The sequence below is a fragment of the Ceratocystis lukuohia genome (genome assembly GCF_044167205.1).
Source record: "Ceratocystis lukuohia strain C4212 chromosome Unknown Supercontig1_pilon, whole genome shotgun sequence".
Classification (NCBI taxonomy): domain Eukaryota; kingdom Fungi; phylum Ascomycota; class Sordariomycetes; order Microascales; family Ceratocystidaceae; genus Ceratocystis; species Ceratocystis lukuohia.
The window spans coordinates 3636073-3658596 of record NW_027263520.1 but is presented as its reverse complement, the minus strand read 5'-3'; the positions used below and the strand labels follow the sequence as shown (position 1 = coordinate 3658596).

The window sequence follows — 22524 nt, the reverse complement described above, 5'->3', positions numbered from 1 at the left end:
TCGCCACATCAGCCAAAGGTTGCATCTCCATGGACCTGTCTAACAGTTTCATGAGCACTAGCCATCGCTCACGAGAATGATCCTTATTGTGATTATTTAGCCAAGCATTCTGTTCTTTCCGCTGCCCGCCTGTCCCGGGCGACTACATGTCGCTAGTAATTGACTGGCCGGCTGACAGGTGCAAGTAAACACACCAAGAAATAATTATTGCTGAAAATGCCACTGTCGCAAGCTGGTCAGAGCATGGGAAGCTAAGCCTAAGTCTGAGCCTAAGCTTTTTCATGAGCTAGGTTTTGCATGTTCTAGGGGGGCTTGGGGACAGACCAAGATCAAGAAGAACGCTGGCATTTAGTCTAGGAACACTGCAAAAAAGGACCCTCGACTACATGGAGTCCTACGTACGTAAACAAGGCGGTCGTCGTGTGCCGCAAGTGGCAAATGCCAAATATCTGTTTCACAAAGGTAATGTACAAGAAGCCATTTCTTGGTCTGCTACCATCTCCAGTTCGTAAAGTCACATGATCTCAAATAATTAATCCCAGTCTCGTTAACCCCAACAAGGCCTTGGAGACTAACCCTGTATGTGTCGGGGAAAGGCCCAGCCACAAACGATGATGATCATCAGGGCCGCCTTTTTGCTCTTCGGGTTGACAAAGCTACCTTCTGATACTTCACATCTTGCGCTACCTTCCTCTTGCAAACACAATCGTGTGCCTGATCTCAAGGTCTAGTGCCACTCCCCTAAATATTACCCATAGAAACAGAAGCGCTATGGAGACTTCACCCCTCGTGAAAGTGCGTCATAAGCTAACCCCTCCCCTCTCCTCTCCTCTCCTCTCCTCTCCTCTCCTCTCCTCTCCTCTCCTCTCCTGCCTTCTCCTATTCATTACCCATCATTAATGCGCAAAGTCACTAATGTATGATACCAACGTTCTCCTGTATAGGCTCACGATCACGCGAGAGCTGCGGCTCGTGCTACGCAAGCGGCAGATACAACAGTAGCCATCAATGAACACACACTTGCTGCCGGTGAATTTGCCTTGGCAGCTAACACTACGTCCAGTGTTGAAGCCTTGCGTACTCTACGTCTACTTGAAGATCACCACAAACGACTTGCTAAGCTTCTGGAACTACCAGTGCGTGCACACAGCGCCCAAAGACCCACCAATACCGCCATTTCTGGATCCACGAACCCCGATGGCTCCAAAGCTGATGGCGAAAAAAACGGCGACTGCGATGGAAAGGAAGGGGTTGATGCTAGCACAAAGCAAACCGCCAGTGTAAATGTCAAGGCTACGGGCCAGATACCCTCACTGGCCCAACCACGCTTTCCACAGCGCAATATTGCTGAGTCTATCACGAACAATCTCAATTCTGCCCGTGGAATTCGCTCCAAGTACAGCGGCTCACTGGTTGCACCTAGCGTATCCAATGACCCTGCCTCGGGAAATCTAGAGACGCTTCCCAACAAAGAAAGTAGCCGATCGCGCATGCAGACCATGCTAGACACCGAAAAGACTGCCAGTGGCCAGCCCCAAGACCATAGTGCTGCCCCACCAGCTGCCACTAGCGAAGACGGTTACTCGCGGTTCTACAATGCCTTTGGGTCGATAATTAACCGTATTTCGTCTCCATTGGCCTTTGCTGGTCTACCGCTTGTCTCGGAGGATACACCCGCACGAACTGCAACTCCTGTAATAATCGAGCCTGCAAACCGGCGTCGCGGTTCTAGCATATCGTCGAGATCCGCTGCACCGGCCAAGCCATCTCGTCTGTCGGAGTCAAGCCTAGCCGACCCAGACTTGGGCAAAATATACTCCAAGGCCACAGTGCGTGCAATGCAAAGACTACCAGTTAATGAGTCATTTTACGTAGTTCCGCCTAGCGGCCACACCGTGTCTTACGCCAACATCCTCAGCTATGCTGACAAAGAAAAGCGACGTCTTACGGCGTCGGCATCGCAATACAGTAGCGCTTCTGCAACAGCTCCTAGCGATGAAACCGATGCAGATTTTGTCGATGCTGGCGAAGGCCTCCCTGGGATGTCAAAAAAGCGCGCCGTGCGCCAGGGCCAAAGCGATCATGAGCTGCGTCGTGCTGCTGATGAGCTACGTCGCCAAAACGAGGGATTACAGGATGTAGTCAACACGCTGCAGAAGCGGCTCCGTGTCTTTGAGGCAAGTGCTCAGAGTCTTACTGAGAGCAGAATCATGGGGCCCAAGTCGCCAAACAACATGAGCAATAGCGGCTTGCGGGTGCCCCCGCCGCTAGTCTCTCCCACAGGCCTGCTAGGGGACGACGCATTGAAACGTGAAAACAAGGAGCTAGAGCAAAAGTTGAGCGAGGCACTCCAACGCCTGGAAGTAGTGGAAAGGGACAACGAAAAGATACAGAAAAAATTACGCAAGTACAAAGAACAGTGGGATGCTCTCAAGGAGTCTGCAAAGGCGAGACGGACACCAAAGATAGGGACGGATGATGAGTCTATGGCAAGTAGAATCGTTTAGTCCAAGTACATGGATGTAAAGGGAGGCTCTCTAGCTCGGGAGCCTACGACAATGGAGTAATTTGCCAATTCAACCAATTTGAAGGTCTTTTGTTTTATTCCCATGTAACTACGCCCACCAAAATGAAACACTGAAGCTAGTACTGAGACTTCGCACGTAGTGCCACCATCCGTACGGTATGTAGAGACTATCGCCAGGTCCTAAGATGCAGTCCCAGTACTCAGTTTCATGAAATGCCACTTTGGCCTCTCCATGTAGGCTCTGTGCATGGTCCTGTTCCGTGTTTTCATCGCTCTCAGCCTCCAATTCTGTGTCCCAGCCCTCTTCAACACCGACGTCGACACTTGCCGTATTAGACATATCAATGCCGTTTTCTGGTGGTCGCGGTCGCAGCACATTGCTATATTTGGGATGGTAAAGCCGCACATACTTGCGCCCAACAACTTGTACGAGAATGTTATGTGTGGTGTCTGTGTGCAGCGGTGTGATGGTCCCCGCCGGCCCGAACCAGGCATTTAGCCGCGGGTCTGAGTGTGCCGATGCCGGTGATGCGAGTGGGGGCTCAGCCCAGCACAGATCGGGGATGGCTACGTCGGCACGCAACGACGGGATCTGGGCGAGTAGGTCGTGCTGTGCGAGATAGCCCCGGCGATAAATGGAGGACTGGCCCAAGGGTTTGGACCGTAGGCTCTCAGATGTGTTTTGAATGAACTCAGAGAGAAACGTGCGGAACGGGAGGATCTTTTGAGTCCAATTAGCGTCGATATAACTCCGGCCAATCTCAACGGGGACCAACCGACGGCCACCAAAGGTGGATTGGAGGAGATATGCTGGCTTAGACCATGGCCGGGATGTCATGGCCGGCCAGTAGTTAGCAAGATCAGTGAAGATGGCTGGAGCAAGGTCTTCAGGCGATGTTGTGGTTAAATAAGACTCAAAGGCACCCACAGAGTAGTCGGACAGCCTCGGTATTGGGTTTACCACAGGCGGTGTAAAAGCTTCGTGAGAGCAGAACATAGGATAATCCGCCCATGTACCCTCATCATCGTTGCTATCATTAATACCTGTTCTCATCTTCTTGGTTGGGCGTTCATCGCTATTTGCGTCTTCCCTAGCCCCAATTGCCTCCTGTGTTGCATCCTCAAGAAGTCTCAATACCCAGTTCATCCATTTCTTGTTCCGCGCTTTGACAGGATTCCCACCTGCCACTATAATAGCCATGTCCAGTGTCTCAACCAGTGCGTCGACCGTTTTCTCTACGTCGTTAATAGCCTCGTCCATGTTTGAATCTCGCCTACTCGTTACAAGCGGGCTGTTGAGTAAGCGGGCGTGAAACATCAAGATGCGTGTGTCAGCATAGACTCTCCGCCAGCCATCTAACACCGCTGAAAATGGCCGAGCATAGAACTCAGCCGTGGCTATTTCCAATATATCAGTGAGCCGCCTTTGTAGGAGCATCTGTTGCTCATGTTCAACTCGGACTCTAGTTACATCAAGGTTGTCGCTAGACGCCAAACCAGATCCCAGAACTGCAGCATTGTGAATCGTCACTATCAGGGCCGCTTGTCTTTGTAATAGTTGAACTACTGGGAAGGGGCATCCAGAAAGCTCTAATGGGCAGTCTTGTGAAGAAAGTAATGATGGCTCAGCGCAAGCTGCCAGCAGCTCAGATGCTATTGCAGACGAGGCGGTCAGGCATTCTTCCAATAGAGTAGAGATGACCATAGAGGAGTCTCTAGAAACGATGAATTTAAATACAAACAACAATTGTATACGTCCTAGTCTTATTTTATTCACGCCATGGTATCAGTCTCATTTTTAGGAGTGCAAACACTGGTAATCTTGAGATCACGTGATGCTTTCGATTTTATTGCTAAAAAGTGGGGGGGGAAGTTTCTTGATTCAAGGCCTGATAACTTACTACCAAACCAGCATAAAAAATAATAGAGATGAACTCCAGCACATACACTACGAAAACATGATGAACCCCCTTTACAATGCCTTTATTCGCACGCATCATATTACCTCACGCAAAAAGGTCCAACGCCTACGTCATGCTGCACAAGTCCTGCAAGTTGACTTCGTTATGCTAAGGTTCGGCGGCGCTCCGGGCCTGATGTATGTTGAAAGCCGAAGTGAGGAAGCCGTTACTGAGTGGGTAGCAACCGTGCATAGCCTGCGGTACAAGGACTACAGATGTCTGCGGAAACCATCGCCAGTACAAGCGGCAGAATTTGGTGCCCAAGCGGATGCTAATATAGCCGTGGAAAGACTTGGGGACGGGTTTCATGAGATTTATTCAGTGGCTGAATTTGGCAAGCAAATAGATCTAAGAGGCTTACGCGATTGGTGGCAGAAGGCCATGGGGTACAAGTCAGAGTGATTATGCGAGGACATGTTATGCCCGCCCTTCACACCCAGTTGCACTTAAATCTTCATGTCACACAATGTTTTCCGAAAGAGGCAAGGAGCTTGCGTTATCTTATCTGCAAAAGGGCTTGCCTTCTCCACTCTAGACATGGAACAACCTATCAGCCTAGTACTCAGACAACAGGTGCCATAGCTTGTCCTGGCAAATGATAGACGTGACAATGGGTAAGTCAAGACTTGGCGATGTCGTTTTAAGACTCCGCTAGACGATAATGACTCTAATGACCTAAGTAGATCCTTCAGACGTGACTATCCCCAAGGTTCTCTCGGACTGGTCCGTAGGGAAGGCACTTGCCGTCGGGCCCGTAGAGAAGCCGAAGGAAGAGCGATCACAACACTCTCCTATTGAGTACTTCCATCTTCTCGAGCGCTTAAAGATTGTTAAGCGCGAAGGGTGGAAGCGCCACGGGATTATGCGGTACGTAGAGCTGCTATCTTCTAAAGCGCTCGAAACCTCCAACTGACGATTGGTTGCAGCGGCGAATCCATTGCCGATCACATGTATCGGATGAGCATGATGGCCATGTGCCCTCCCTCATCCCTTGTTTCCCAAGGTCTAGACATCAACAAGTCTATCAAAATGTGTCTTATTCATGACATTGCTGAGTCGGTTGTTGGCGATATTACACCCGCCGACCAAGTCCCTAAGCCGGAAAAGAAACGGCGAGAAACCGAGACTATCGATTACATTTCTACGCGGCTCTTACACAGCATCACTGGTGACGAGCTTAAATGCATCTGGCATGAGCATGAGGACGGAATCACACTAGAAAGTCGGTATGTCCAAGATCTAGACAAGCTAGAGATGTTGCTGCAGATGGTCGAATATGAGCGCCGGGCAGACGGAGCCCTTGATCTAGAGGACTTTACGTACGTCAAATCCAAGATTCAATTGGCTGAAATGGTGACATGGGCGCGGGATATACTACAGGATCGAGAGGAGTTTTGGGCTGGTAGAAAGAAGCCAATTAGAGCAGATCCGATCACAAGGGAAATGCATGAGGGCTACTATGCGCAGGATTAACAGAATACCAAGACGTGAGGTTAATTGGGAAGCTCACTTGGTCGAGCTAGAACTAGATTGTCGCTAGGGTTACTATCATCACAATAGCACGTCTTTTTTCAACAAGCTTCGGTTTAGTTCCATACCAGTAATGACTTCAGCTTCGCATAGCAACCGTCGACCGGCAAGCATGAAGCCAACGGCCTGGAAATTATTTGTGCGTGCACAAACAATCGCAAGACGAAGGCCTTCCATCCCTCCCTTTTTCATCCAAACGGGTGTTTAGCGCCACACTTTAGCATCGTAAGTGCGCCACACTTCTGTGTACAGTGCGAATAACTCCCATGTTTACACGGTCCCATTCCAGGGACACCTAACACGGACCTGCACTGCATCCTGTAAGTTAATAAGCTGAGCCGTCAAGTTTTATGTGATGGAAGCATTGTTTTGTAGGCACTGCACCAGCAAGGAGAAGACTCTTGTCTTGACGCGGGACACATACAAAGCAGCAGCAGCAGCAGCAGCAGCAGCAGCATAGCACAGCTAGGCTAGGCTATCCCATCTTGTTATCTCCATCATGCCTCCTTGTGCCAACCCGCTAGCGACAGTTGAGCAGCTGACCACCCGCGTTCAACGCAGCGGAATGTCGCCAGAAATATATGATGCCGCGTTTTCAGCAACAGTGTGTTTGACCCAGGCTGCTGGCGTGCTGCTAGAGCAGCCACAGGATGTGATTGCCCGTGCTTGTGTTGTGCTTGCACGATACTGGGTCGCTTCAGCCTCGCTTCACTACGAGTATAGGGTAGGTTCCTGGTGGCTTTCGGACAAAGATCTCTATTTGCCTTTGGTTACTAACACAGATATACAGATGGTGTCAGCAGCTGTTTTGTATACAGTTATGAAGCAAAGCGCCAAGCCCATGAGCTCTGCCCGTGTTTGTATTGTGTACTCCTACCTTGGCTCTCCACTTTCTTCCTTCCGCTCCGATAAAGAGCCGCTTCCATTTGACGCCAGTGCCGTTAAGGCATTCAGCGGCACGCGTGCAGCTTTTGAGCCCCTGCTCATCGAAGTAGAGAGCCATGTGCTCTACACGCTCTCATTTGACACACATGTTGCCTTGCCGTATGCGATGGCCATCTCGTATCTCCAGGCACTGGACTTCTTTGGCTACCAGCGCCACGCTATCACGTCACGTGTGGTTGAGTATCTCAACACGGCTCTTATATCCCCGCAGCTGCTGTACCTGACGCATCAGCCTAACGAGCTGGCTGTTGCTGCAATGTACCTGGCCGCCCGCGATGTCGGAGCCAAGATGCCAACACAGGACTGGTGGGAAGTGTTTGACGTGGACCGCGAGAGTCTTGGATTTCTAGCGTGTGCATTGTCGAGTGTCGAGGGCATTCTAGCTAGTTTATATCGGATTTTCCCTAATCTGGCTGAGGGTGTTGTTACTCTGGAAGCTGTCCAGGCTGCCATGGCATCCCAAAAAAGTGCTGGCATTGATGTGGCTGAAGATGTCCAGACCTCAACAGCCCAGGCATAGGCATAGGCATAGGCACAGGCATAGATAGATAGAGGGCCCTCAAAGCGGAGTCCTGAGTGAGGGCACACAATTTGCCTAGAAGATAAAGGCTTCTTTCTTTGTTTGTTGCCTGGATGTTTTCTGCCTTGTCGCTCGGGTGATGTCTGAGGATAATGAAAAAAAATAGATAGCTGGGCTTGGGTTCAGAGGTGTGACAACTTCTCTGCCTACAATATATAAGCCGGTATTTTCTACCCGGATATTACTCCCTTTTTCTCCCCTTTCCCTCTCTGTTACTACTTGTGTGCCCGACTTGTCTTGCTTTTCTTCCTATCCTACTAGGCTATGATCATCAGACTCGGCTGCTGTCCTGTTTCATCTGGAACTCTTCTTTGTGCTCAAACGCTTCTTAACTAGGCATCGCACCCTTGACCCCGCTCTTCTGCCCTTTCTCTGCTTCACCCTACTATTCAATTCTTTTCCTATCTTTGCTTGTTTTTACTCCTTTCTTTCACCTCGCCATGGATCGTCCTGATCCCTTCAAGACTCCCATCAAGTCAAGACACGGTCATGACAGCTCTCGCTTTCGCAATCCACCCTCTATTGATTGTTGCAAAGGGCCTGCCGATGCATCTCTAACAGTGAACCGCCCTCTCCCCGTGACTAGTCCGTCTTTTCCATCTTCTCGAAAGCCACTCACTACTCCTCGTCGTAACAACTACTCGCATGGCCACCATGCCTCCTCTCATGCTCCTTCGTATTCTGGCGTCGCCAAGGCCCAGTCCCCCATCAAAGGCTCTGCATCTTCCCGTGCTCGCACTTCGGCCGCCGCCTTCCCCTCTCGCCGCGATGTCCTGATCTCTGCGGTAAAAGCAGAAAACTATTTTGCTGTTGGAAAGGATTATACCCGTGCCATGTCGCAGATCCATCGAGCCCATCATGACCCCGATTTCCGCTCCAAGTGGTCTAATGCACTAGGCAATGTCATGGACAGCATGCCGCTAAGCAGAGAGGAGAAGGCAGCCAATCTAGCATATAAAAACGAAAAGCGGGCCGAGATTGAGCGCAAGAAGGCTGCCCGAGCGCTTTCCAAAGCCCAAGACAAGACTCTGAAGAAAGTAGCCAAGTTTCAGCAACGTCACTGCGCCGCCGCAGGCCACTTCGGGGCCATTCAACCTATTCCCCGTGCTGATGACCTAGTAAATATAAGCTCTTCCGATGAAGATTCCGGGGCAGAAAGTGCCTACAGCGAGGTCAGCGACGAAAGCGAGCTTGATGAGGAAGGCCAAAAGTTGCATGAAGAGGGCTTCTTTGTCGACCGCATGCAGGACGATATCGTGTACGATGACTACGACTACTACAATGAGGCTGGCGAGGCTGATGACGAGGACATGGAACCTGAATATGCCGACACGTCCGAAATGTTCCACAGCCCAGATCTTGTTCGTCGCTCTGCCGGCCCCACAGTCCCCGCGGCCTTTCTCCACGATCTATCGCCTGTTCCCATCCGCACTATGTCCAAGGCTCGCAATCAATCTACCGGTCCTTTGGCTCCTCCTCGCGGCTCTACGCCCCTCTTTCAGAACCACTCACGTGTGCCGTTGTCAGCTCCTAGGCCCCAATCAGCACGCGAGCAGCACGCAGCAAGCTCACTTTTGGGTATACACTCCCCCACACCTGCTCAGGCCTCCCTGACCGATGCTCTGGATCTTGTGTCGCTGCGCCATGTGGCTACACGTGGCCCAAAGCTTCAGTCTGGTACTAGGTTTTCCTCTTTGGGCGGTCTGTCTATGGGCACCCGACAACCAGGCTCGATCATCGACCCTATTCCACAGCAACCGTCACATGCGAATTCAATGGACACCCACCATGCTAATGCCTTTTCATCTAGCCAGACAGCATCCAATCATCCGGTTCCCCCAGCAACAAACCAAAACAAATTTTAAAGTTCGTCCTGCGAGCAAAGGTACCAGTACCTATGCGGATATTAACATTGATACTGCTAATCCTAGTACAGGTACCAGCACTGAAACTAGCACCGACACAAGTATCTTCGTGGACATAGTTGACTGTGCTCCTGATTCTGGTCCTATGCTACGTATCAGTGAGCCACAAGTCCTTGTCTCTGAAGCTTTTTGCTCTTCTTCACCTTCTTCTCCTTTTATTTATGATGGCTTTCCGCCGCCGCCGCCGCCGCATTCTCCTCGCTATCCTTTACACCTTCCACACGCCACCTCCATCCCCCTCAGCCCCCATTACTCCCGATAGCCTCCCTCCCCATAAAGACCAAGAAATTCCGCCCGAAATGTCAGCCTGGATGAAGCATACCAGAAGCTATATTCGCTGTCTCGAGGGCCAGCTCCAAAGGGCTAGACATACATTAGCTCTATCCGAAGACTGTTTGAGAGAAGGGAGGCCATTCGCCGTTACCCAACGCATTGTGTATGTGCATGTTAGCCCCGACGACCTTGCAGTCGGGGAAGCGGAGTTGATCGAGGCCAAAGTGAAGGCCTACATTGAGGTTCTCGACCGCCGTGAGTTCCAGCCTGAAGAGGCTTCTAGCTGTGAGGACATAGGCCGGGTTCTCTACACATGGGCATGCAGCGAGCAGGAAAAGGCAGGAAACGGTGAGAGAAACGGCCTCTGTCTCAAGGAGATTGAGCGTGGCTACAAGCATGGAGAGGCCGCCATAATGTTCATGTTCACCACGCTCTACCACAATAGGGAGGAGGACCTGGCCGTTCTCGTTGAAGCTGCCGCCATATTCCGTCATCTCAATCGCAAAATCCGTGAGCTCCGAACTCTCTATGCAGCTCACTTCACTGGAAAGGCTCAGCCCCGCTCTAGTCAAAATAACGGTTCCGCTTCTAGTAACAGCGTTACTCCCCCTCATGCCACTAGTCCTCCTAGCCATGCCTTTGCCGATAATGAGGCCGGTGGCCACATTTCTCCTGTGCTGTTGAACTCTGCTGCGGTTGAAGCTGGTTTGGAAGAGCCGGTATATCAGCCTATTGAGATCACTCGTAAGATCAATGAGATTCTCCGCATCCTAGGCTCCTAAGCAGTGCTGCGATGGCATTTGATATCTCCCTTTTCTTTTCAGTTCTAGCGATTTGTTTGTATTAGTAGGTCCCATCTCTTTGAGAGTGCTTCTATTGAAATCTCCACAAAACACTAATCCCTATCCTTATCACGATAGTTACCCATGACGCGACCACAGCATTGGCACCAGGGCTTTAGGTCGTTCGCACTTTGATCATACATCTCCCTTTGCTTGTTATTCTGCATCTCCAACTAAAATCAAAAACCACAACAAACCTGACAAAAAAAATCGAAATCCCCTTCAAAATGTGCCGACTAAATTCAGCATGCGATACCCTTCCATTCATAAGATATCAGATCAATTCCCACTCATCTTTGTTTATTTCGAAAGATTTGAAAGAAGGCCTCAAGATAAATCGAAGTCTTTGGATTATTCCGCAAGCCGTGTTGTTGTACGATCCAGGGCTATGCAATACCATCAACTAATCTAGTGTCGTACACACTAAAACTCCCATTTGTGCCTTTTCATGTTCATCTTGCTTATTTTAGCTTTGGCCGCTCTTGTTTTTGGTTGAATCAAATTCCTGCGTTCCTTAGATCTTTATATCCTCTATTCTTCACCAATGAACACTTCTTGCTAACACCAAATAGTACCCTACAATAATGGATGTGTCTACTCCCCCGTCGTATTCCATAATACTAGCAAGCTGTGTTGTTATATACAGGTGCATGTAGTAGATTAATTGACCACGGAAACTATTAAAATAGCCAAGCAGGAGACAAAATAAGGTCAAACGTGTATACAAAAAAATTATGTTGAAGGGGGGGGGGGGGGTATTTGATAAAACAAGATGCCCAGAGAAGATTCCTCCAAAAGAGAAAGTATCTTGTATAATGTGCATATGCATCTATGCACTAGGCAAGAGAGAGAAAGGAGATGGAAATAATAAAAAGAGAGGCTAATTGCCAAGAAGCTGGTGCAAACTGGGGAAAGAAAAGGTCGAACTAGCACAACTAGAAATCAAAGGAAACATTGGCAAGTATGCAAAGATCTAAAACAGTGCCGACTCTTGTGCTATTCTTTTCTTGTTGGGCTGGCTTGCCATCATCTCTGTTGTGCCCTGTTCAAGGATCACGCCCTGCCTGTTCTCTGCCATAGCCCAAAAGCAGCTTTGCTAGTTCCATGATGCCTCATATCATGTTGCTCTTTTTTTTTCTGGTCATACATTCGCGTAGACAAGTAAGCAATGTGAAGACGTTAAGTTGAATTAAAAGACCCTATAGCATCTATTCCGAGACAAAGGAAGCCTCGGCAAAAGGAATGCCCTGCTCGGTGATCTCCTGGTCGCCAATCTTGAGCTTCAAAGGCAGCTTGCTTTTATGAGTGGAGTACTAGTATACGTGTTAGCACTCATCATGGCCGGCTATAGTACACGGGGGGGAAAGCACTAATATGGCAAATAAAGAAGGACAATTACAAAAATCTAAACTTACCTGATAGATATAAGGCTTTGTGCCAGCAGCGTTTGCAACAATCTTCTTGACAAATCCAGGAACCTCGGCCATAACATCAATACGATCCAGGGGGTCAAACTGACCCTCTATGGACGCAGACACAGGCTTTCCATCCTTAGTCTTGCCTTCCCATGTGAACTTGAAGTTTTCAGGAACATCCCATCCAGTCTCCTCATCGTGATTGGTCTTGGTGTGCTCGCAAGTCGTAATGGGACCGGCAGTGATGATCTCTCCATCTTTGACAATAGCTCCCACACTGACCTTGGAGTTTTCGTAAGCTGCCGGAGTAATAAACTCCATGACGTTGGCTGAGTACGTCTCACCTTGGAAGCTGATGAAGTTCCAACGGGCAGCAGCGTGGTGGGGCTTCATACCCTGAAGAGCGTACACGTAAAATGCCTTGCCCTTAAAGTCTATGGCGCCGTCGGCAGTCGTAAGGGTACCCTCGGTCTTGCAACGAGGCCAAAACGCATGCCGCATGGAGCCCCATGGGTTCTCGGAGTCGGTGCCGTAAGTGGAGAGGCCGTCTTTGGCAATTTGGTATCCTGGGCTTTCGCGGGTTACGGTAAGGTTGACAAGGCAGCGATCATCGGTCATGCTCTTAATACTCCAAGAGTTTCCATCGTCAGAAAGCTCTACAGCACAGCCGTCAGCATAGAAAGAACAGCTATCCTCGCTAAATTCGGGGTTCTCGAGCTGATTAGAGCACCACAGCGTGGGCTTCGAGGGGTCGGTGGAGAAGATTTTCGAGGTAAATTGGCAAGTCGTCCGCAGGCCGCTATTATGAAAAGTCCAAGGACAACTTGTTAGTTGGTGTTTTGACCTTGGGATTTAATGCCGGCAGGAAGGGGGGTTGCAAAAAAATTAAAAAAAATTAAAATCAAAAGGATCAGGTAGTGAGGTCATTTCAAGGTTGACAACCAAAGTGACAGGTGAAGCAAGACGCGACATGACAGGGCTCCGATGTTTCTGATTTTTTATCCTCGCTCTTTAGAAGCCCTTGACTGGTAAATCTTGCACAACACAGCCGCAAGAGATGGGGGACACGAGATGAGGGGTAGCTCAGGGCTCAGGTAGAATATTGAATACACACCCGAGGTTGCTGTAGATGATCTGGCACATGCCAATGAGGCCACTGTCAGTCATGAAGTAGAAAGTTTGGGTCTCAACACATGTGCTGTCCATAACCTTCCACTCAATGTCTTCGCGACTGATCTCGGTATAGGGCGTCTCGGTCTCCTTGGCCTTGTCGGCAATGGAGTGGAAGGCCTCGGCGCCATGGATAGGCTCCTGAGTGCCGGCGACGTTGGCCAGTCTATTGAATAAAAACAAAGCAAGAGTTACGTTAGTAATCCATGAGATGACTTGGTGGGCCTTTGCTTCATGAGATGCTGCTGTATGTGTATGGGTAAGAGGCTATGACGGGCACCGTCAAGCCTTGCTAGCGGGGCGAGGACCGATACTGCCGCTGATGCTATTGTGATGTCCTTCCCAAGCTACAAGCAGCTCTTTAAATGGCAGCTCCAGGTCATTTCAAATAGCACCAGCCGGTACCCGGCGGTTCGCAGGGAGATAGATGGAGGGAGGGGGAGGTATCTAAAACGGAGACTCTGCTCTGTAGTAGAAGATGCACGCACTGTTGCTTAGCCCAGTTGAACATGACGGGAAATTAAGAAAGAGCGTATTCGTTTCGAAGACAGAGGAAGTCCAGGAGAAGATGGAAGGGGACAGGAAGAAAGAGTACAAAAGCCTAACAAAAGGAGAGAGACGTCGGTGGGTTTGGCCAGAGGGGTCGAGATATGTTGAGATAGAAGAGAAATAAAAGAATTGGTTAACAAAAGGGAAGGAAAAATTAGATCCTCTGTATCGCTCCAAGGGCTTTTCGATGGATCAGGTAGAAAACAAGGGAAAGAAAAAAAAATATAGGGACGTTGAATTTCAGATGGGTTTTCGCTAGATTTTTGCCCACTTGTTCGTCCCGGGTTCATCGAACGAGGAGAGAGGTGAGTTCAGTCAATTAAAGGTACAAGGCCAATGGGTAGTCTACAATTATCCACATAAGAGCTAAAAACACGGCACCACTTTGTTAGATGGGGGTCGGATGCAAGTATAGTGAACTAGAATTAGAACAGAAACCTAACCCATCAATACAGCACAACGCAGCGCGGTAAAATGCCTAGCGTATGGGTTGTCTGGTCTTGCCTCTTTTGTCCGTCATCGCCTCTGAAGATGGGCTGACGTGAATGAACCTCATTAAAACCCCGTGATCAAACACACTGCGCTCCCGTCACGTCAGGTCAGAGGGGAAATAAGCCAAGCAGCCATCCAGCAAGCATTAGGGCATCTCAACAAGCCAACAGAGGGCAAGCCACGCACAAAAAATAGATGGCCATATGAATCCCTCCCTATTTTAGAAAGAACTACTCAAAGTCTGCAGGTCTTGTGGCTTCCCCTTTCTATCGTTCTTGCCATTTGTAGCATTTATCCCAAGTCAAAAAATAATAGCTTGCCAAAGGGGCAGAAAGAAGGCGACCAAGCTGGTGCTCTATGACGTCTAAATTTACTTGCAAACCCAACTAAGCTTTTGCTATCCTGTCTGTTGAGCTAGCGACACGGTATCCAAGACCCTTGACAAACAAATTCTACCGATAGTATGTACTTTCAATCACATCAAAACTCCCCTTGAAAGCTATGTACCCCTTATCATCCCTCGGTAGAGGCTAGTTGCATATTGAGCTAAAAGTTTGCTCTGACCAAATTATCTGCTCCTGGCTGTTGGATTCAATGCACAATTTTAGACAGGGAGTTTGAGGTTGCACGCTACTTCATTCACCAGCTTCACAAAACCCACTCCCTTGGTTATATGATATCATCTATCAACAGCGGCTGCCTTGATAAGCCAATTTGAACCACAGCTGTAAACCATGTGCGAGACTGACCAAGAAGAGCTTCGGTTATTGTGGTAACCCTAGCTCAACGCTATGTTTAACCCTTGTGGATTGAAAAGACAAGCAGACTAGATGTGAAAAAGCCCAGATTATGTTCACCGTGCTGTCCGATTTGGACGTGAAATAAAAAATCTACTGTTGTTGATAATTTGTAAGGGGCTGTTTAAGCGGAGGTTTGATGAGAAGAGTTCAATTCTACAGTAGCTCTTCACAGCGGTTTTTTACAAGTAAATTGCGTCCAATGTCTATAGGGGCATATAGGCGAGGCATAGAGGCTACCAAAAATCGAAACCACTGGCTCCATACTTTTTTACTGGTTATAGCGCTGAATGCATAGAAAAGTTTCACTAAAGGACCTAAAGGATTATGTTTGGCCTATCACAGCATGTCTTCTTTACCTTGGGTGCAATCTGAGTTTTCTCTGACCTTTTTTCTTCTTCTTATTTTTTTCTTTCTCACAAATATTTCAGTTTGTTCTTCAATTTTTCAATCACAGCAAAAAAAAAGCGCATTGACATTTGATTGTGTGTCATATTCGAAGAAAAAAAACCAGACGCGTTTTCATTCTGAATCTTGGGAACTAAGATTCTAGAGCAGTTCCATATATAACCTTGAATCACGTCTTATCTTATCTGCTTCCTCGCTCGTCTCCAATTTGTTGCCTCCTCGAGCCATCACGATCACGGCCTTTGATGTCTCTATCTTATCGGCGTCATATATAACCTCCAAAGAGCTTTGTTCATCGACGGACTGGGCCCCAAACCGCCGCGCCTAACATATCCAGTTACCTACTCCCTTTATCTTGAAATTACAACAATACTGTTATCACTGCGAGATAGAAAAGAGAGTTGGACTTGCGGATGATTCTCCCTTGAGACAAAAATCCACCAATCTCGACCTATCTATACCGAATAGAAACCCATCCAGCAACAACTTCCTGCATTACCCATACCTCAAAAATAACACAGCGGCTGCTCGAAAAGATGGAGGACAATTCCCAAATTCTATCTCTGCCTAACTCCACGGCTACGATCGAAGTTCCGGCGCAAAACGGAGAGCCGGCTTCGCAAGCTGATGCAGTCCCAACATCCGCCGCAGCGACGACTACAACTAATGCTACAACTGCGCCTGCTGTGGTGAGCCCAATTGCGACTACAGCCGCATCTTCAATGCATAATCTTCCTAGCATATCTGCGCTGGCTACGACTCAAGTACAACAAGGCTCGCAGCCATCGCAAGTCAGGTAAGTTTATTCGATAGCAAGCTACGTGATATCGCTGTGTCGATTTACGTTGTTCGATACTTATCTGTTTTCTTGAGATGAATGGCTAACCGTCTTATTTTGGAAAACAGAACGACGATGCCTCCTTCCCAGCCGATGTTCACGGGCGCGTCGCCGGCAGCAACTACTGGTGGCGCAGGAAATACCTTGGTAAGTTGAAAGACTCCCACCTTTTTCATAATCAGTATTATTTTTTTTGTTCATTTACACACATGCAAAGTTGCTATTCCATACGAAAATATTACATGTCGCGACCGTTGCGAGTTCAGTAATTGAGCGCGTCCTTCACCAATCGATGTAAATTCTGCTTTCGGCGGTATTAGCTTGGATAAATGAGAAAGCCATCAACCACGCTTGGTGGTTGGCTTATCGCGAAAGTATTGACAGGGAATTCACCCACCACAACCCCCCCTCCCCTAAAGAGAAAAAAGTGGTACCCACTCACATTCACGTGACTACCACACATGGTCGATTCGGTCTTTTTTTTAAAATTTCTTATCACCTATAGAAGATTTCTTTCTTATGGTTACGGTGCTATGGTGGCAACAGCAAGTTCAAGTGAAGGTGCGAGTACAAGGGCAAGTGTGGAAGGTGGTAAATGATACACTTTCTTCTCTTCTTTTGCCTTGTCTGTCTATTCCTAGCCCAGACCAAAAGCCTAGTCCACCTCCAAAAAAAATCAGCATTAAAATGTGGGGTCATCTGTCAAACTAGGACAAATCAGAGCACTCTTTATCTCTTCTACCCATCCATCTTCATCTATCGTTATCGATTGACATTTCATCAATCAAAGTTCTTATCACTACCATCTACAAAACCATTACTGCCCTGAACACCAAGCCAAGCACCGAACCGGATGGGCTCTCATCCTGACCATTGCACATACGACCAATTCCCATCTCAAGCTATCGCTCCGTTGATTCATCTCACCCCCCCTGCAATATCTGCTCACATCATCGCCTTTTTTTTTGTCAAGAGATAAGGCGATTACCGTCCTCAATATCTTATCCCATTTCCCACTCTGCTCCTTCACCTCACTAATCCTTTCCCCCCATATCTTGTTCTTCCATCCTCATTCATTGTGCTCATTTTCCTTCTGCGCAATGGCAACACCAGCTAACCATAACCCTCAAACGCAACAACAGCCAACTTGCCACAACTGTGGAACATCAACAACACCATTATGGCGACGAGATGAATATGGTGCTGTCTTGTGCAATGCCTGTGGTCTGTTCTTGAAGCTGCATGGGCGGCCACGGCCGATTTCTCTCAAAACTGATGTTATTAAGAGCCGCAACCGTGTCAAGGTTATGCGCAATGATATGGATGGACTTAGAAAGAAGGTTAGTTACTGCATTATTATCCTTGCGAAACTAACAAACAATGGCTGGATCCAAAAAAAAAAGGGCGATGGTATCATATCGATAACGATAAACCCAAGGCCTTATCCTTATCTACCCGTCGTCGGCCAGCTGTACCAAGTTTCAACCGACCAATCCCTAAAGAAACCCTAGCTAACCACAACATGATTGAGTATAGCAACAACGCATACAGCAACAAACATATGCTCTAGCTCCGGATATGAACTCGGTGGACCTCGGGTCCATGGCCCAGGCTGCTCGCCGTGCCGTCAAGCCTGGAAACGGGATGCATCCTGACGCTGACCAAAACGCCCGGGTGACCACACAACTGTATAATACAGCAGGTCTATCCGGCTTCTCTTCCCTTGAAGATGCCCATTTTTCCCAAGCTGCACTGGGTCAGTTCCCAACGAGAAGCGGCTCTCCCGGCCTCCATGGCGATGGCCGTCATGATTCTGCATCACAGACCCACGACCAACTGATTGCATCTCTCCGGACACGAGTCAATGAGCTTGAGCTCATCAATGAACTCTTCCGTGGTCGTCTCGGACAGCTAGAGCATGACGAAGCAAATGCTCGCCGTGGCCAAGAACTGAGTGGCGTGACGGAAAACCAACTGCGCCAAGAAATTGACGATCTTTTGAAGGCCAATTCTGACATACGCATGCAGTTGGAAGAGAGCCATCGCCGCGAGAACGCATTGAAACGTCGCTTGGACGAACTCGATGTTGAACTTCGTGAGGCACTCGATGGCAACGTTGAGCCTGGCCGAAAGCGGGCTCGTATTACAGAAGCACTCGAGAGCACCAACATGGCTTTGGCCACCATTTCGGATACTTCTGCGTCCGACACTCACATCCACGGACTTTCGCAGCCTGAACATGATATCAATGGACAGGTGCAGTCTACTGAGGACACCGCTGCCTTGGCTACCAGGGCGGCATTGGTCGCATCCATGGTCATGGGAGTGGAAGGCTTGTCTCATGGTACTACAACCACCGTTGACAATGGAGTGCCATCGGTTCAGATGACAGAAGGACTGCAGGGAACCCATAATGAGCAGCAACACGAGCAATCACATGAACATCATTTGCCTACTTCCATCTCTGCCAGCATGCCTGAGCCCATGGATGTGACGCCCATCGTTCATGGCCACCTTTCCACGGACATCCCAGTAAAGTCTAATCTGATGACAGCAGTTGCTTCTGAGGGTGTCTCGAACGAGGCTTCAGCTTCAGTTAACGCAATAGAAGAGACCATGTCGATTCCTATCGATAGTTCCATGAAGATCGACCCTCTGATACAAGAATCTCACGCTATTGCTCTGCGGGCAGTCACTGATGCGGCAGCCGCTGTCTCCAATGTAGGGCCTGCTCCGGAACCTGCCATGGCGGTGGATGGCAATGTCTCGGCTCCCACGCCTGCATCAGCCTCAGCTCCAAATTCAACCCCAGTTGTTGAGGAGTCGTCTACAGCCATTGCCCAGGGTTTGGAAACCGCAGAGCAAACGTCTGTTGAAACGCAACAACAGTAACAACCGGGAGATCTGCAGGCTGCTACAAAAGCTGAGTCTAGTATGATGACTACGATGATTCTATATCCCCAGAACGGCAGAACCAGCGACGATTTTTTTAAGTGAAGAATGGGAAGAAAAGGAACTAGAATCAAGAATGATGCGTCGCGGAACAGAACTGTTTTTTTTTTTTTTGTTTTTGTTAGTTTCGTGGTTTTTTTTTTCTTGGAAAAGGATTGGTGGTGTAGGTTATCAAGTATTCGCAATATTCAACTACTTTTACTTATACACTTGATGAATTCCAAGTGCAAGGTGATAAGCCTTGTTTGCTCGCATGCTCGCATGAGATAGCTGGCTGGCGTCATGTGCTATCACAAGGACGATGCACGGATGGTAGATAGGCGGGGTCTAGCCATTTACAGTCCATGTACGCTATGTTATAGCTTAGCAGTTCCCTTCGGGTTGCAAGAAACTCCGTACAGTACAGTGCTATAGTCTACGACCTAGAGGAGCTAAAGGAGCTGGAATGACATGAGAGCCTCGGAATGGACCAAACGGGCGCCACAGGAGCAGGGATTTCTATTTTCCTGTCCTGCTCGGGGGAATCAAAAACGAAGTCTTGCGTAAGGATGAGGGGGGGGGGCGGGGGGTTCAAGGCCCTTCGGTCTACATGTCAAACCACGTACGGATGGTGTGATGACGAGATGCCAGTTGATGGAATTAGTCGAGATAGGGTGATTTACATCTTATCCATACGGCCTCTTTTCTCTCTGGAGCTTTTTATTCCTGTAAAAGGGCGGAAGGAGGGTATGGTGATATGTCTGCGGGTTACTCTAGCTTCCCGGCCATCAACTTGGGATGAATCACCATTTGGGCTTGGAACATACCATTACCTATATTCGCACACAACATTCCATGCTCGTACTCTCGGTAGCACGCTATCTCCAGCTATTACTCGTCATCTATTCGCTCGCCACACCTCACAACCTATCAGCCAGGCCGCGGAGGATTCTGTAAAATCCGAAGCACCAAATACGCAATATCTTGTGACTCGCATCTTTGAAATCATTGGCCTCGTAAGGCTGCCCAGGCTATACTTAGTATACAGCCAAATACAGCCACCCCTCGTACTTGTTGTCTGTTCTTCTCAGTCAGTGGCAGGGCGTATTTCACTGCAAATCTAAGAAAATCAGTCTTTTTAGCAGCGCAAGCGGGTACGTTGGCGGTCAAATTTCGTATGTCGAGTCGCCTTCGAATGCTTGTCTGATTCTGGCTCCCTCTTTTATGACCGCAAGGAGAAGCTTGTCCGCTCTCGTTTCGTGAGCTGAGCAGATGATATCTGTGGGCCTTGGCTCAACCAGGGCAGATGACCAGATGACCTACCTACACAGCCGGCATGGATGGATGTCTATGTCTATGGCTATGGCTATGGCTATGAACATGGTCTTAATACTACCTGGTGGCAGACGCTGCAGTAGCAGAAAGAAATCGCAGAGGACGGCAGCCGAGCAAAATCACCTGCTTACCTACCTAGACAAGACAGGGCAGTAATGCAGCAATGCAACAATGCAGCAACGAAGCAATGCAGAACAACTGGCCTGGCTTATACGACAGCCCACCCTCCGCCCAGGCCTGAGGCCATGAGCGATAAATGCAATGTGACGAGATGGCCGGGATATTATCTCTCTCTTTTTCCTCTGATCGTGCCTCGCCAGACAAGCGAATAAGAAGAGCATGCACACAGCACAAGCACCACACGCTTCTATTTAGGGTCTTTCCCCATCCCAATGAGAATATACATGTGCACGTTGTACACGGGTCATGTACAATTTGTCCATAATGTAGATGCAAAAGCAGGTGTTTAAAAATACCTGATAGAGGCAATAAAACGTGGGGAGAGGGGAGGGAAGACAGGGGGGATGGGGCCTAGGACAGCCATCCAGCGAGCCCGGGTCGGATTGCTCGGATCGACAGCATCTCCAATAGCGTAGGCGTACGGTGCTGAAATGGGCGAGTGCATAATAAGTTAGTTGCTTAGGTGGGGATGCTAGCGGTTTGCATCATAAAAAATACCATAGTGCAGCGTATATGTGGCTCGTTGTCGTCTATATACAACATTACGCAAGAGCAGAGGCCGTGGAGATACCAAAGCGCGACCTACCCTCGCTTTGGTTTTCCTCTTCTTATCACTCTATACCCTTATGCTCGTAGCAATTGAAGCTCGGTCCCAGGCCACCCGGCCATTGAGTTTCTGTTTGGTTCGTGTCTGCGACTTGTCAACCGGGGACACAGAAAAGAAAGAAACAACTGACAAACAATGGGGGCAGACAAGGCCGAAAGGGGATAGCGACAAAAGCGTGATCGGTGCTAACCCTGGATGCGCTGTTCTGGGTGTAAACCCTAGCGAGAAACCAAGCAGAGGAAAGGGTAAGGTTTGGGGTTATTCCGCTTGCTTGCTGGCTGTCTATATGAAACGAAGGCAGGGAGATCTGACGGGAGTGCTAAAGACGGAAATTGTTGTTGTCAGAGATCTTTAATAAAGTGTATGAGGACAGGTGTATCAAGGAGGGATAGATATTTTGGTTTTGTTTATTATTGTTATCGTCACTGAAGAGCCAGCTAGTTTCTAATTCTATGAGACGTCCATTGTTTGTGCTTCGCGCGGTTTGTTTTGTTTTGATCGTTTTGACAAGGAGAAATTTGGGGGGGGGGGTTAGAACGGACCAATTAGCAGAAGCTACTTATCATAGCACTAAAGTGGGCCCGTGATTAGCGCTGTGCTTGGTCAGAAAGTTCTATGAGGATGTGCAAAAAGAAGACGAAAAGAAAAGCGGAGAATATATGCATGTATAAAGATAGCGGGCTTCTGTTCATTTCAAATCCCTGCTGTTCAAAACTTGTGCTGGCCCACTTTAGGATGAGAGAAGTTAATTGCAGGCTTGCAGGCTTGCAGCTGTGTAGCTGCAGTTGCAGATTGCGACGATAAGGTTACAGTGACATAGCCAAAGGAAAGTACTTCATTTCTTATTGGTCAAGTTGCAATATTGAAATCTTGGGTTTGGCAAATAGGCTGTCCTTTCGGAAATGTGCGATTGAGAAGGGGGGGAATAGGCGTCTTCTCTGCAGAAAGCGAATGCAATGCCTTGTACGCGTCCATTGTACGATGTATGTTTGTCAGTCGCGGGAAAAAAAAAAGGCTTTGCGCAATGTGTGTCTGAAAAAGAGAGAAGGAACATGCTTCTACAAATGAACAATGAGAGTCTCCTCGCTGATAGCAGGAAAATTTATTGACACCAAACAACTTTCAGAACAAAAGAAGCACCCAAAACAACAAAACGCCGCGTTTGAGCATTAGACACGCCGAGACGAAATTGCGGACTTTGACTGAGAGAAGGGGAGGG

General features: G+C 48.6%; 7 protein-coding genes across 7 annotated transcripts; 5 read left to right on the top strand and 2 right to left on the bottom strand.

Moving 5' to 3' along the window:
* Positions 1 to 771: 771 nt before the first annotated feature.
* On the top strand, positions 772 to 2507 carry HOO65_010923 (uncharacterized protein; the record flags this gene model as incomplete). The annotated part of the gene is made up of 2 exons (XM_071005695.1): positions 772 to 795; positions 945 to 2507. 2 exons carry the CDS (start codon positions 772 to 774, stop codon positions 2505 to 2507), a joined length of 1587 nt encoding a protein of 528 aa, XP_070862745.1.
* Positions 2508 to 2615: 108 nt separating this feature from the next.
* HOO65_010922 (JmjC domain-containing protein F) lies at positions 2616 to 3788 on the bottom strand (the record flags this gene model as incomplete). Its single annotated transcript, XM_070999832.1, has 1 exon — positions 2616 to 3788. The coding sequence occupies one exon, from the start codon at positions 3786 to 3788 to the stop codon at positions 2616 to 2618; it is 1173 nt and encodes a 390-aa protein (XP_070862744.1).
* A 1310-nt stretch (positions 3789 to 5098) lies between these two features.
* Positions 5099 to 5961, top strand: HOO65_010921 (HD domain-containing protein C4G3.17; the record flags this gene model as incomplete). The annotated part of the gene is made up of 3 exons (XM_071006093.1): positions 5099 to 5102; positions 5172 to 5355; positions 5415 to 5961. The coding sequence occupies 3 exons, from the start codon at positions 5099 to 5101 to the stop codon at positions 5959 to 5961; spliced, it is 735 nt and encodes a 244-aa protein (XP_070862743.1).
* A 556-nt stretch (positions 5962 to 6517) lies between these two features.
* Positions 6518 to 7483, top strand: HOO65_010920 (putative cyclin-L1-like protein; the record flags this gene model as incomplete). Its single annotated transcript, XM_071006051.1, has 2 exons — positions 6518 to 6742; positions 6809 to 7483. 2 exons carry the CDS (start codon positions 6518 to 6520, stop codon positions 7481 to 7483), a joined length of 900 nt encoding a protein of 299 aa, XP_070862742.1.
* A 500-nt stretch (positions 7484 to 7983) lies between these two features.
* On the top strand, positions 7984 to 10523 carry HOO65_010919 (uncharacterized protein; the record flags this gene model as incomplete). Its single annotated transcript, XM_071005466.1, has 3 exons — positions 7984 to 9220; positions 9480 to 9509; positions 9568 to 10523. The coding sequence occupies 3 exons, from the start codon at positions 7984 to 7986 to the stop codon at positions 10521 to 10523; spliced, it is 2223 nt and encodes a 740-aa protein (XP_070862741.1).
* Positions 10524 to 11791: 1268 nt separating this feature from the next.
* Positions 11792 to 13679, bottom strand: HOO65_010918 (Survival factor 1; the record flags this gene model as incomplete). The annotated part of the gene is made up of 4 exons (XM_071005631.1): positions 11792 to 11896; positions 11999 to 12797; positions 13113 to 13334; positions 13657 to 13679. The coding sequence occupies 4 exons, from the start codon at positions 13677 to 13679 to the stop codon at positions 11792 to 11794; spliced, it is 1149 nt and encodes a 382-aa protein (XP_070862740.1).
* Positions 13680 to 15950: 2271 nt separating this feature from the next.
* On the top strand, positions 15951 to 19144 carry HOO65_010917 (GATA type zinc finger protein asd-4; the record flags this gene model as incomplete). The annotated part of the gene is made up of 5 exons (XM_071005367.1): positions 15951 to 16103; positions 16154 to 16210; positions 16321 to 16399; positions 17366 to 17592; positions 17804 to 19144. The coding sequence occupies 5 exons, from the start codon at positions 15951 to 15953 to the stop codon at positions 19142 to 19144; spliced, it is 1857 nt and encodes a 618-aa protein (XP_070862739.1).
* Between the last annotated feature and the right edge of the window lie 3380 nt (positions 19145 to 22524).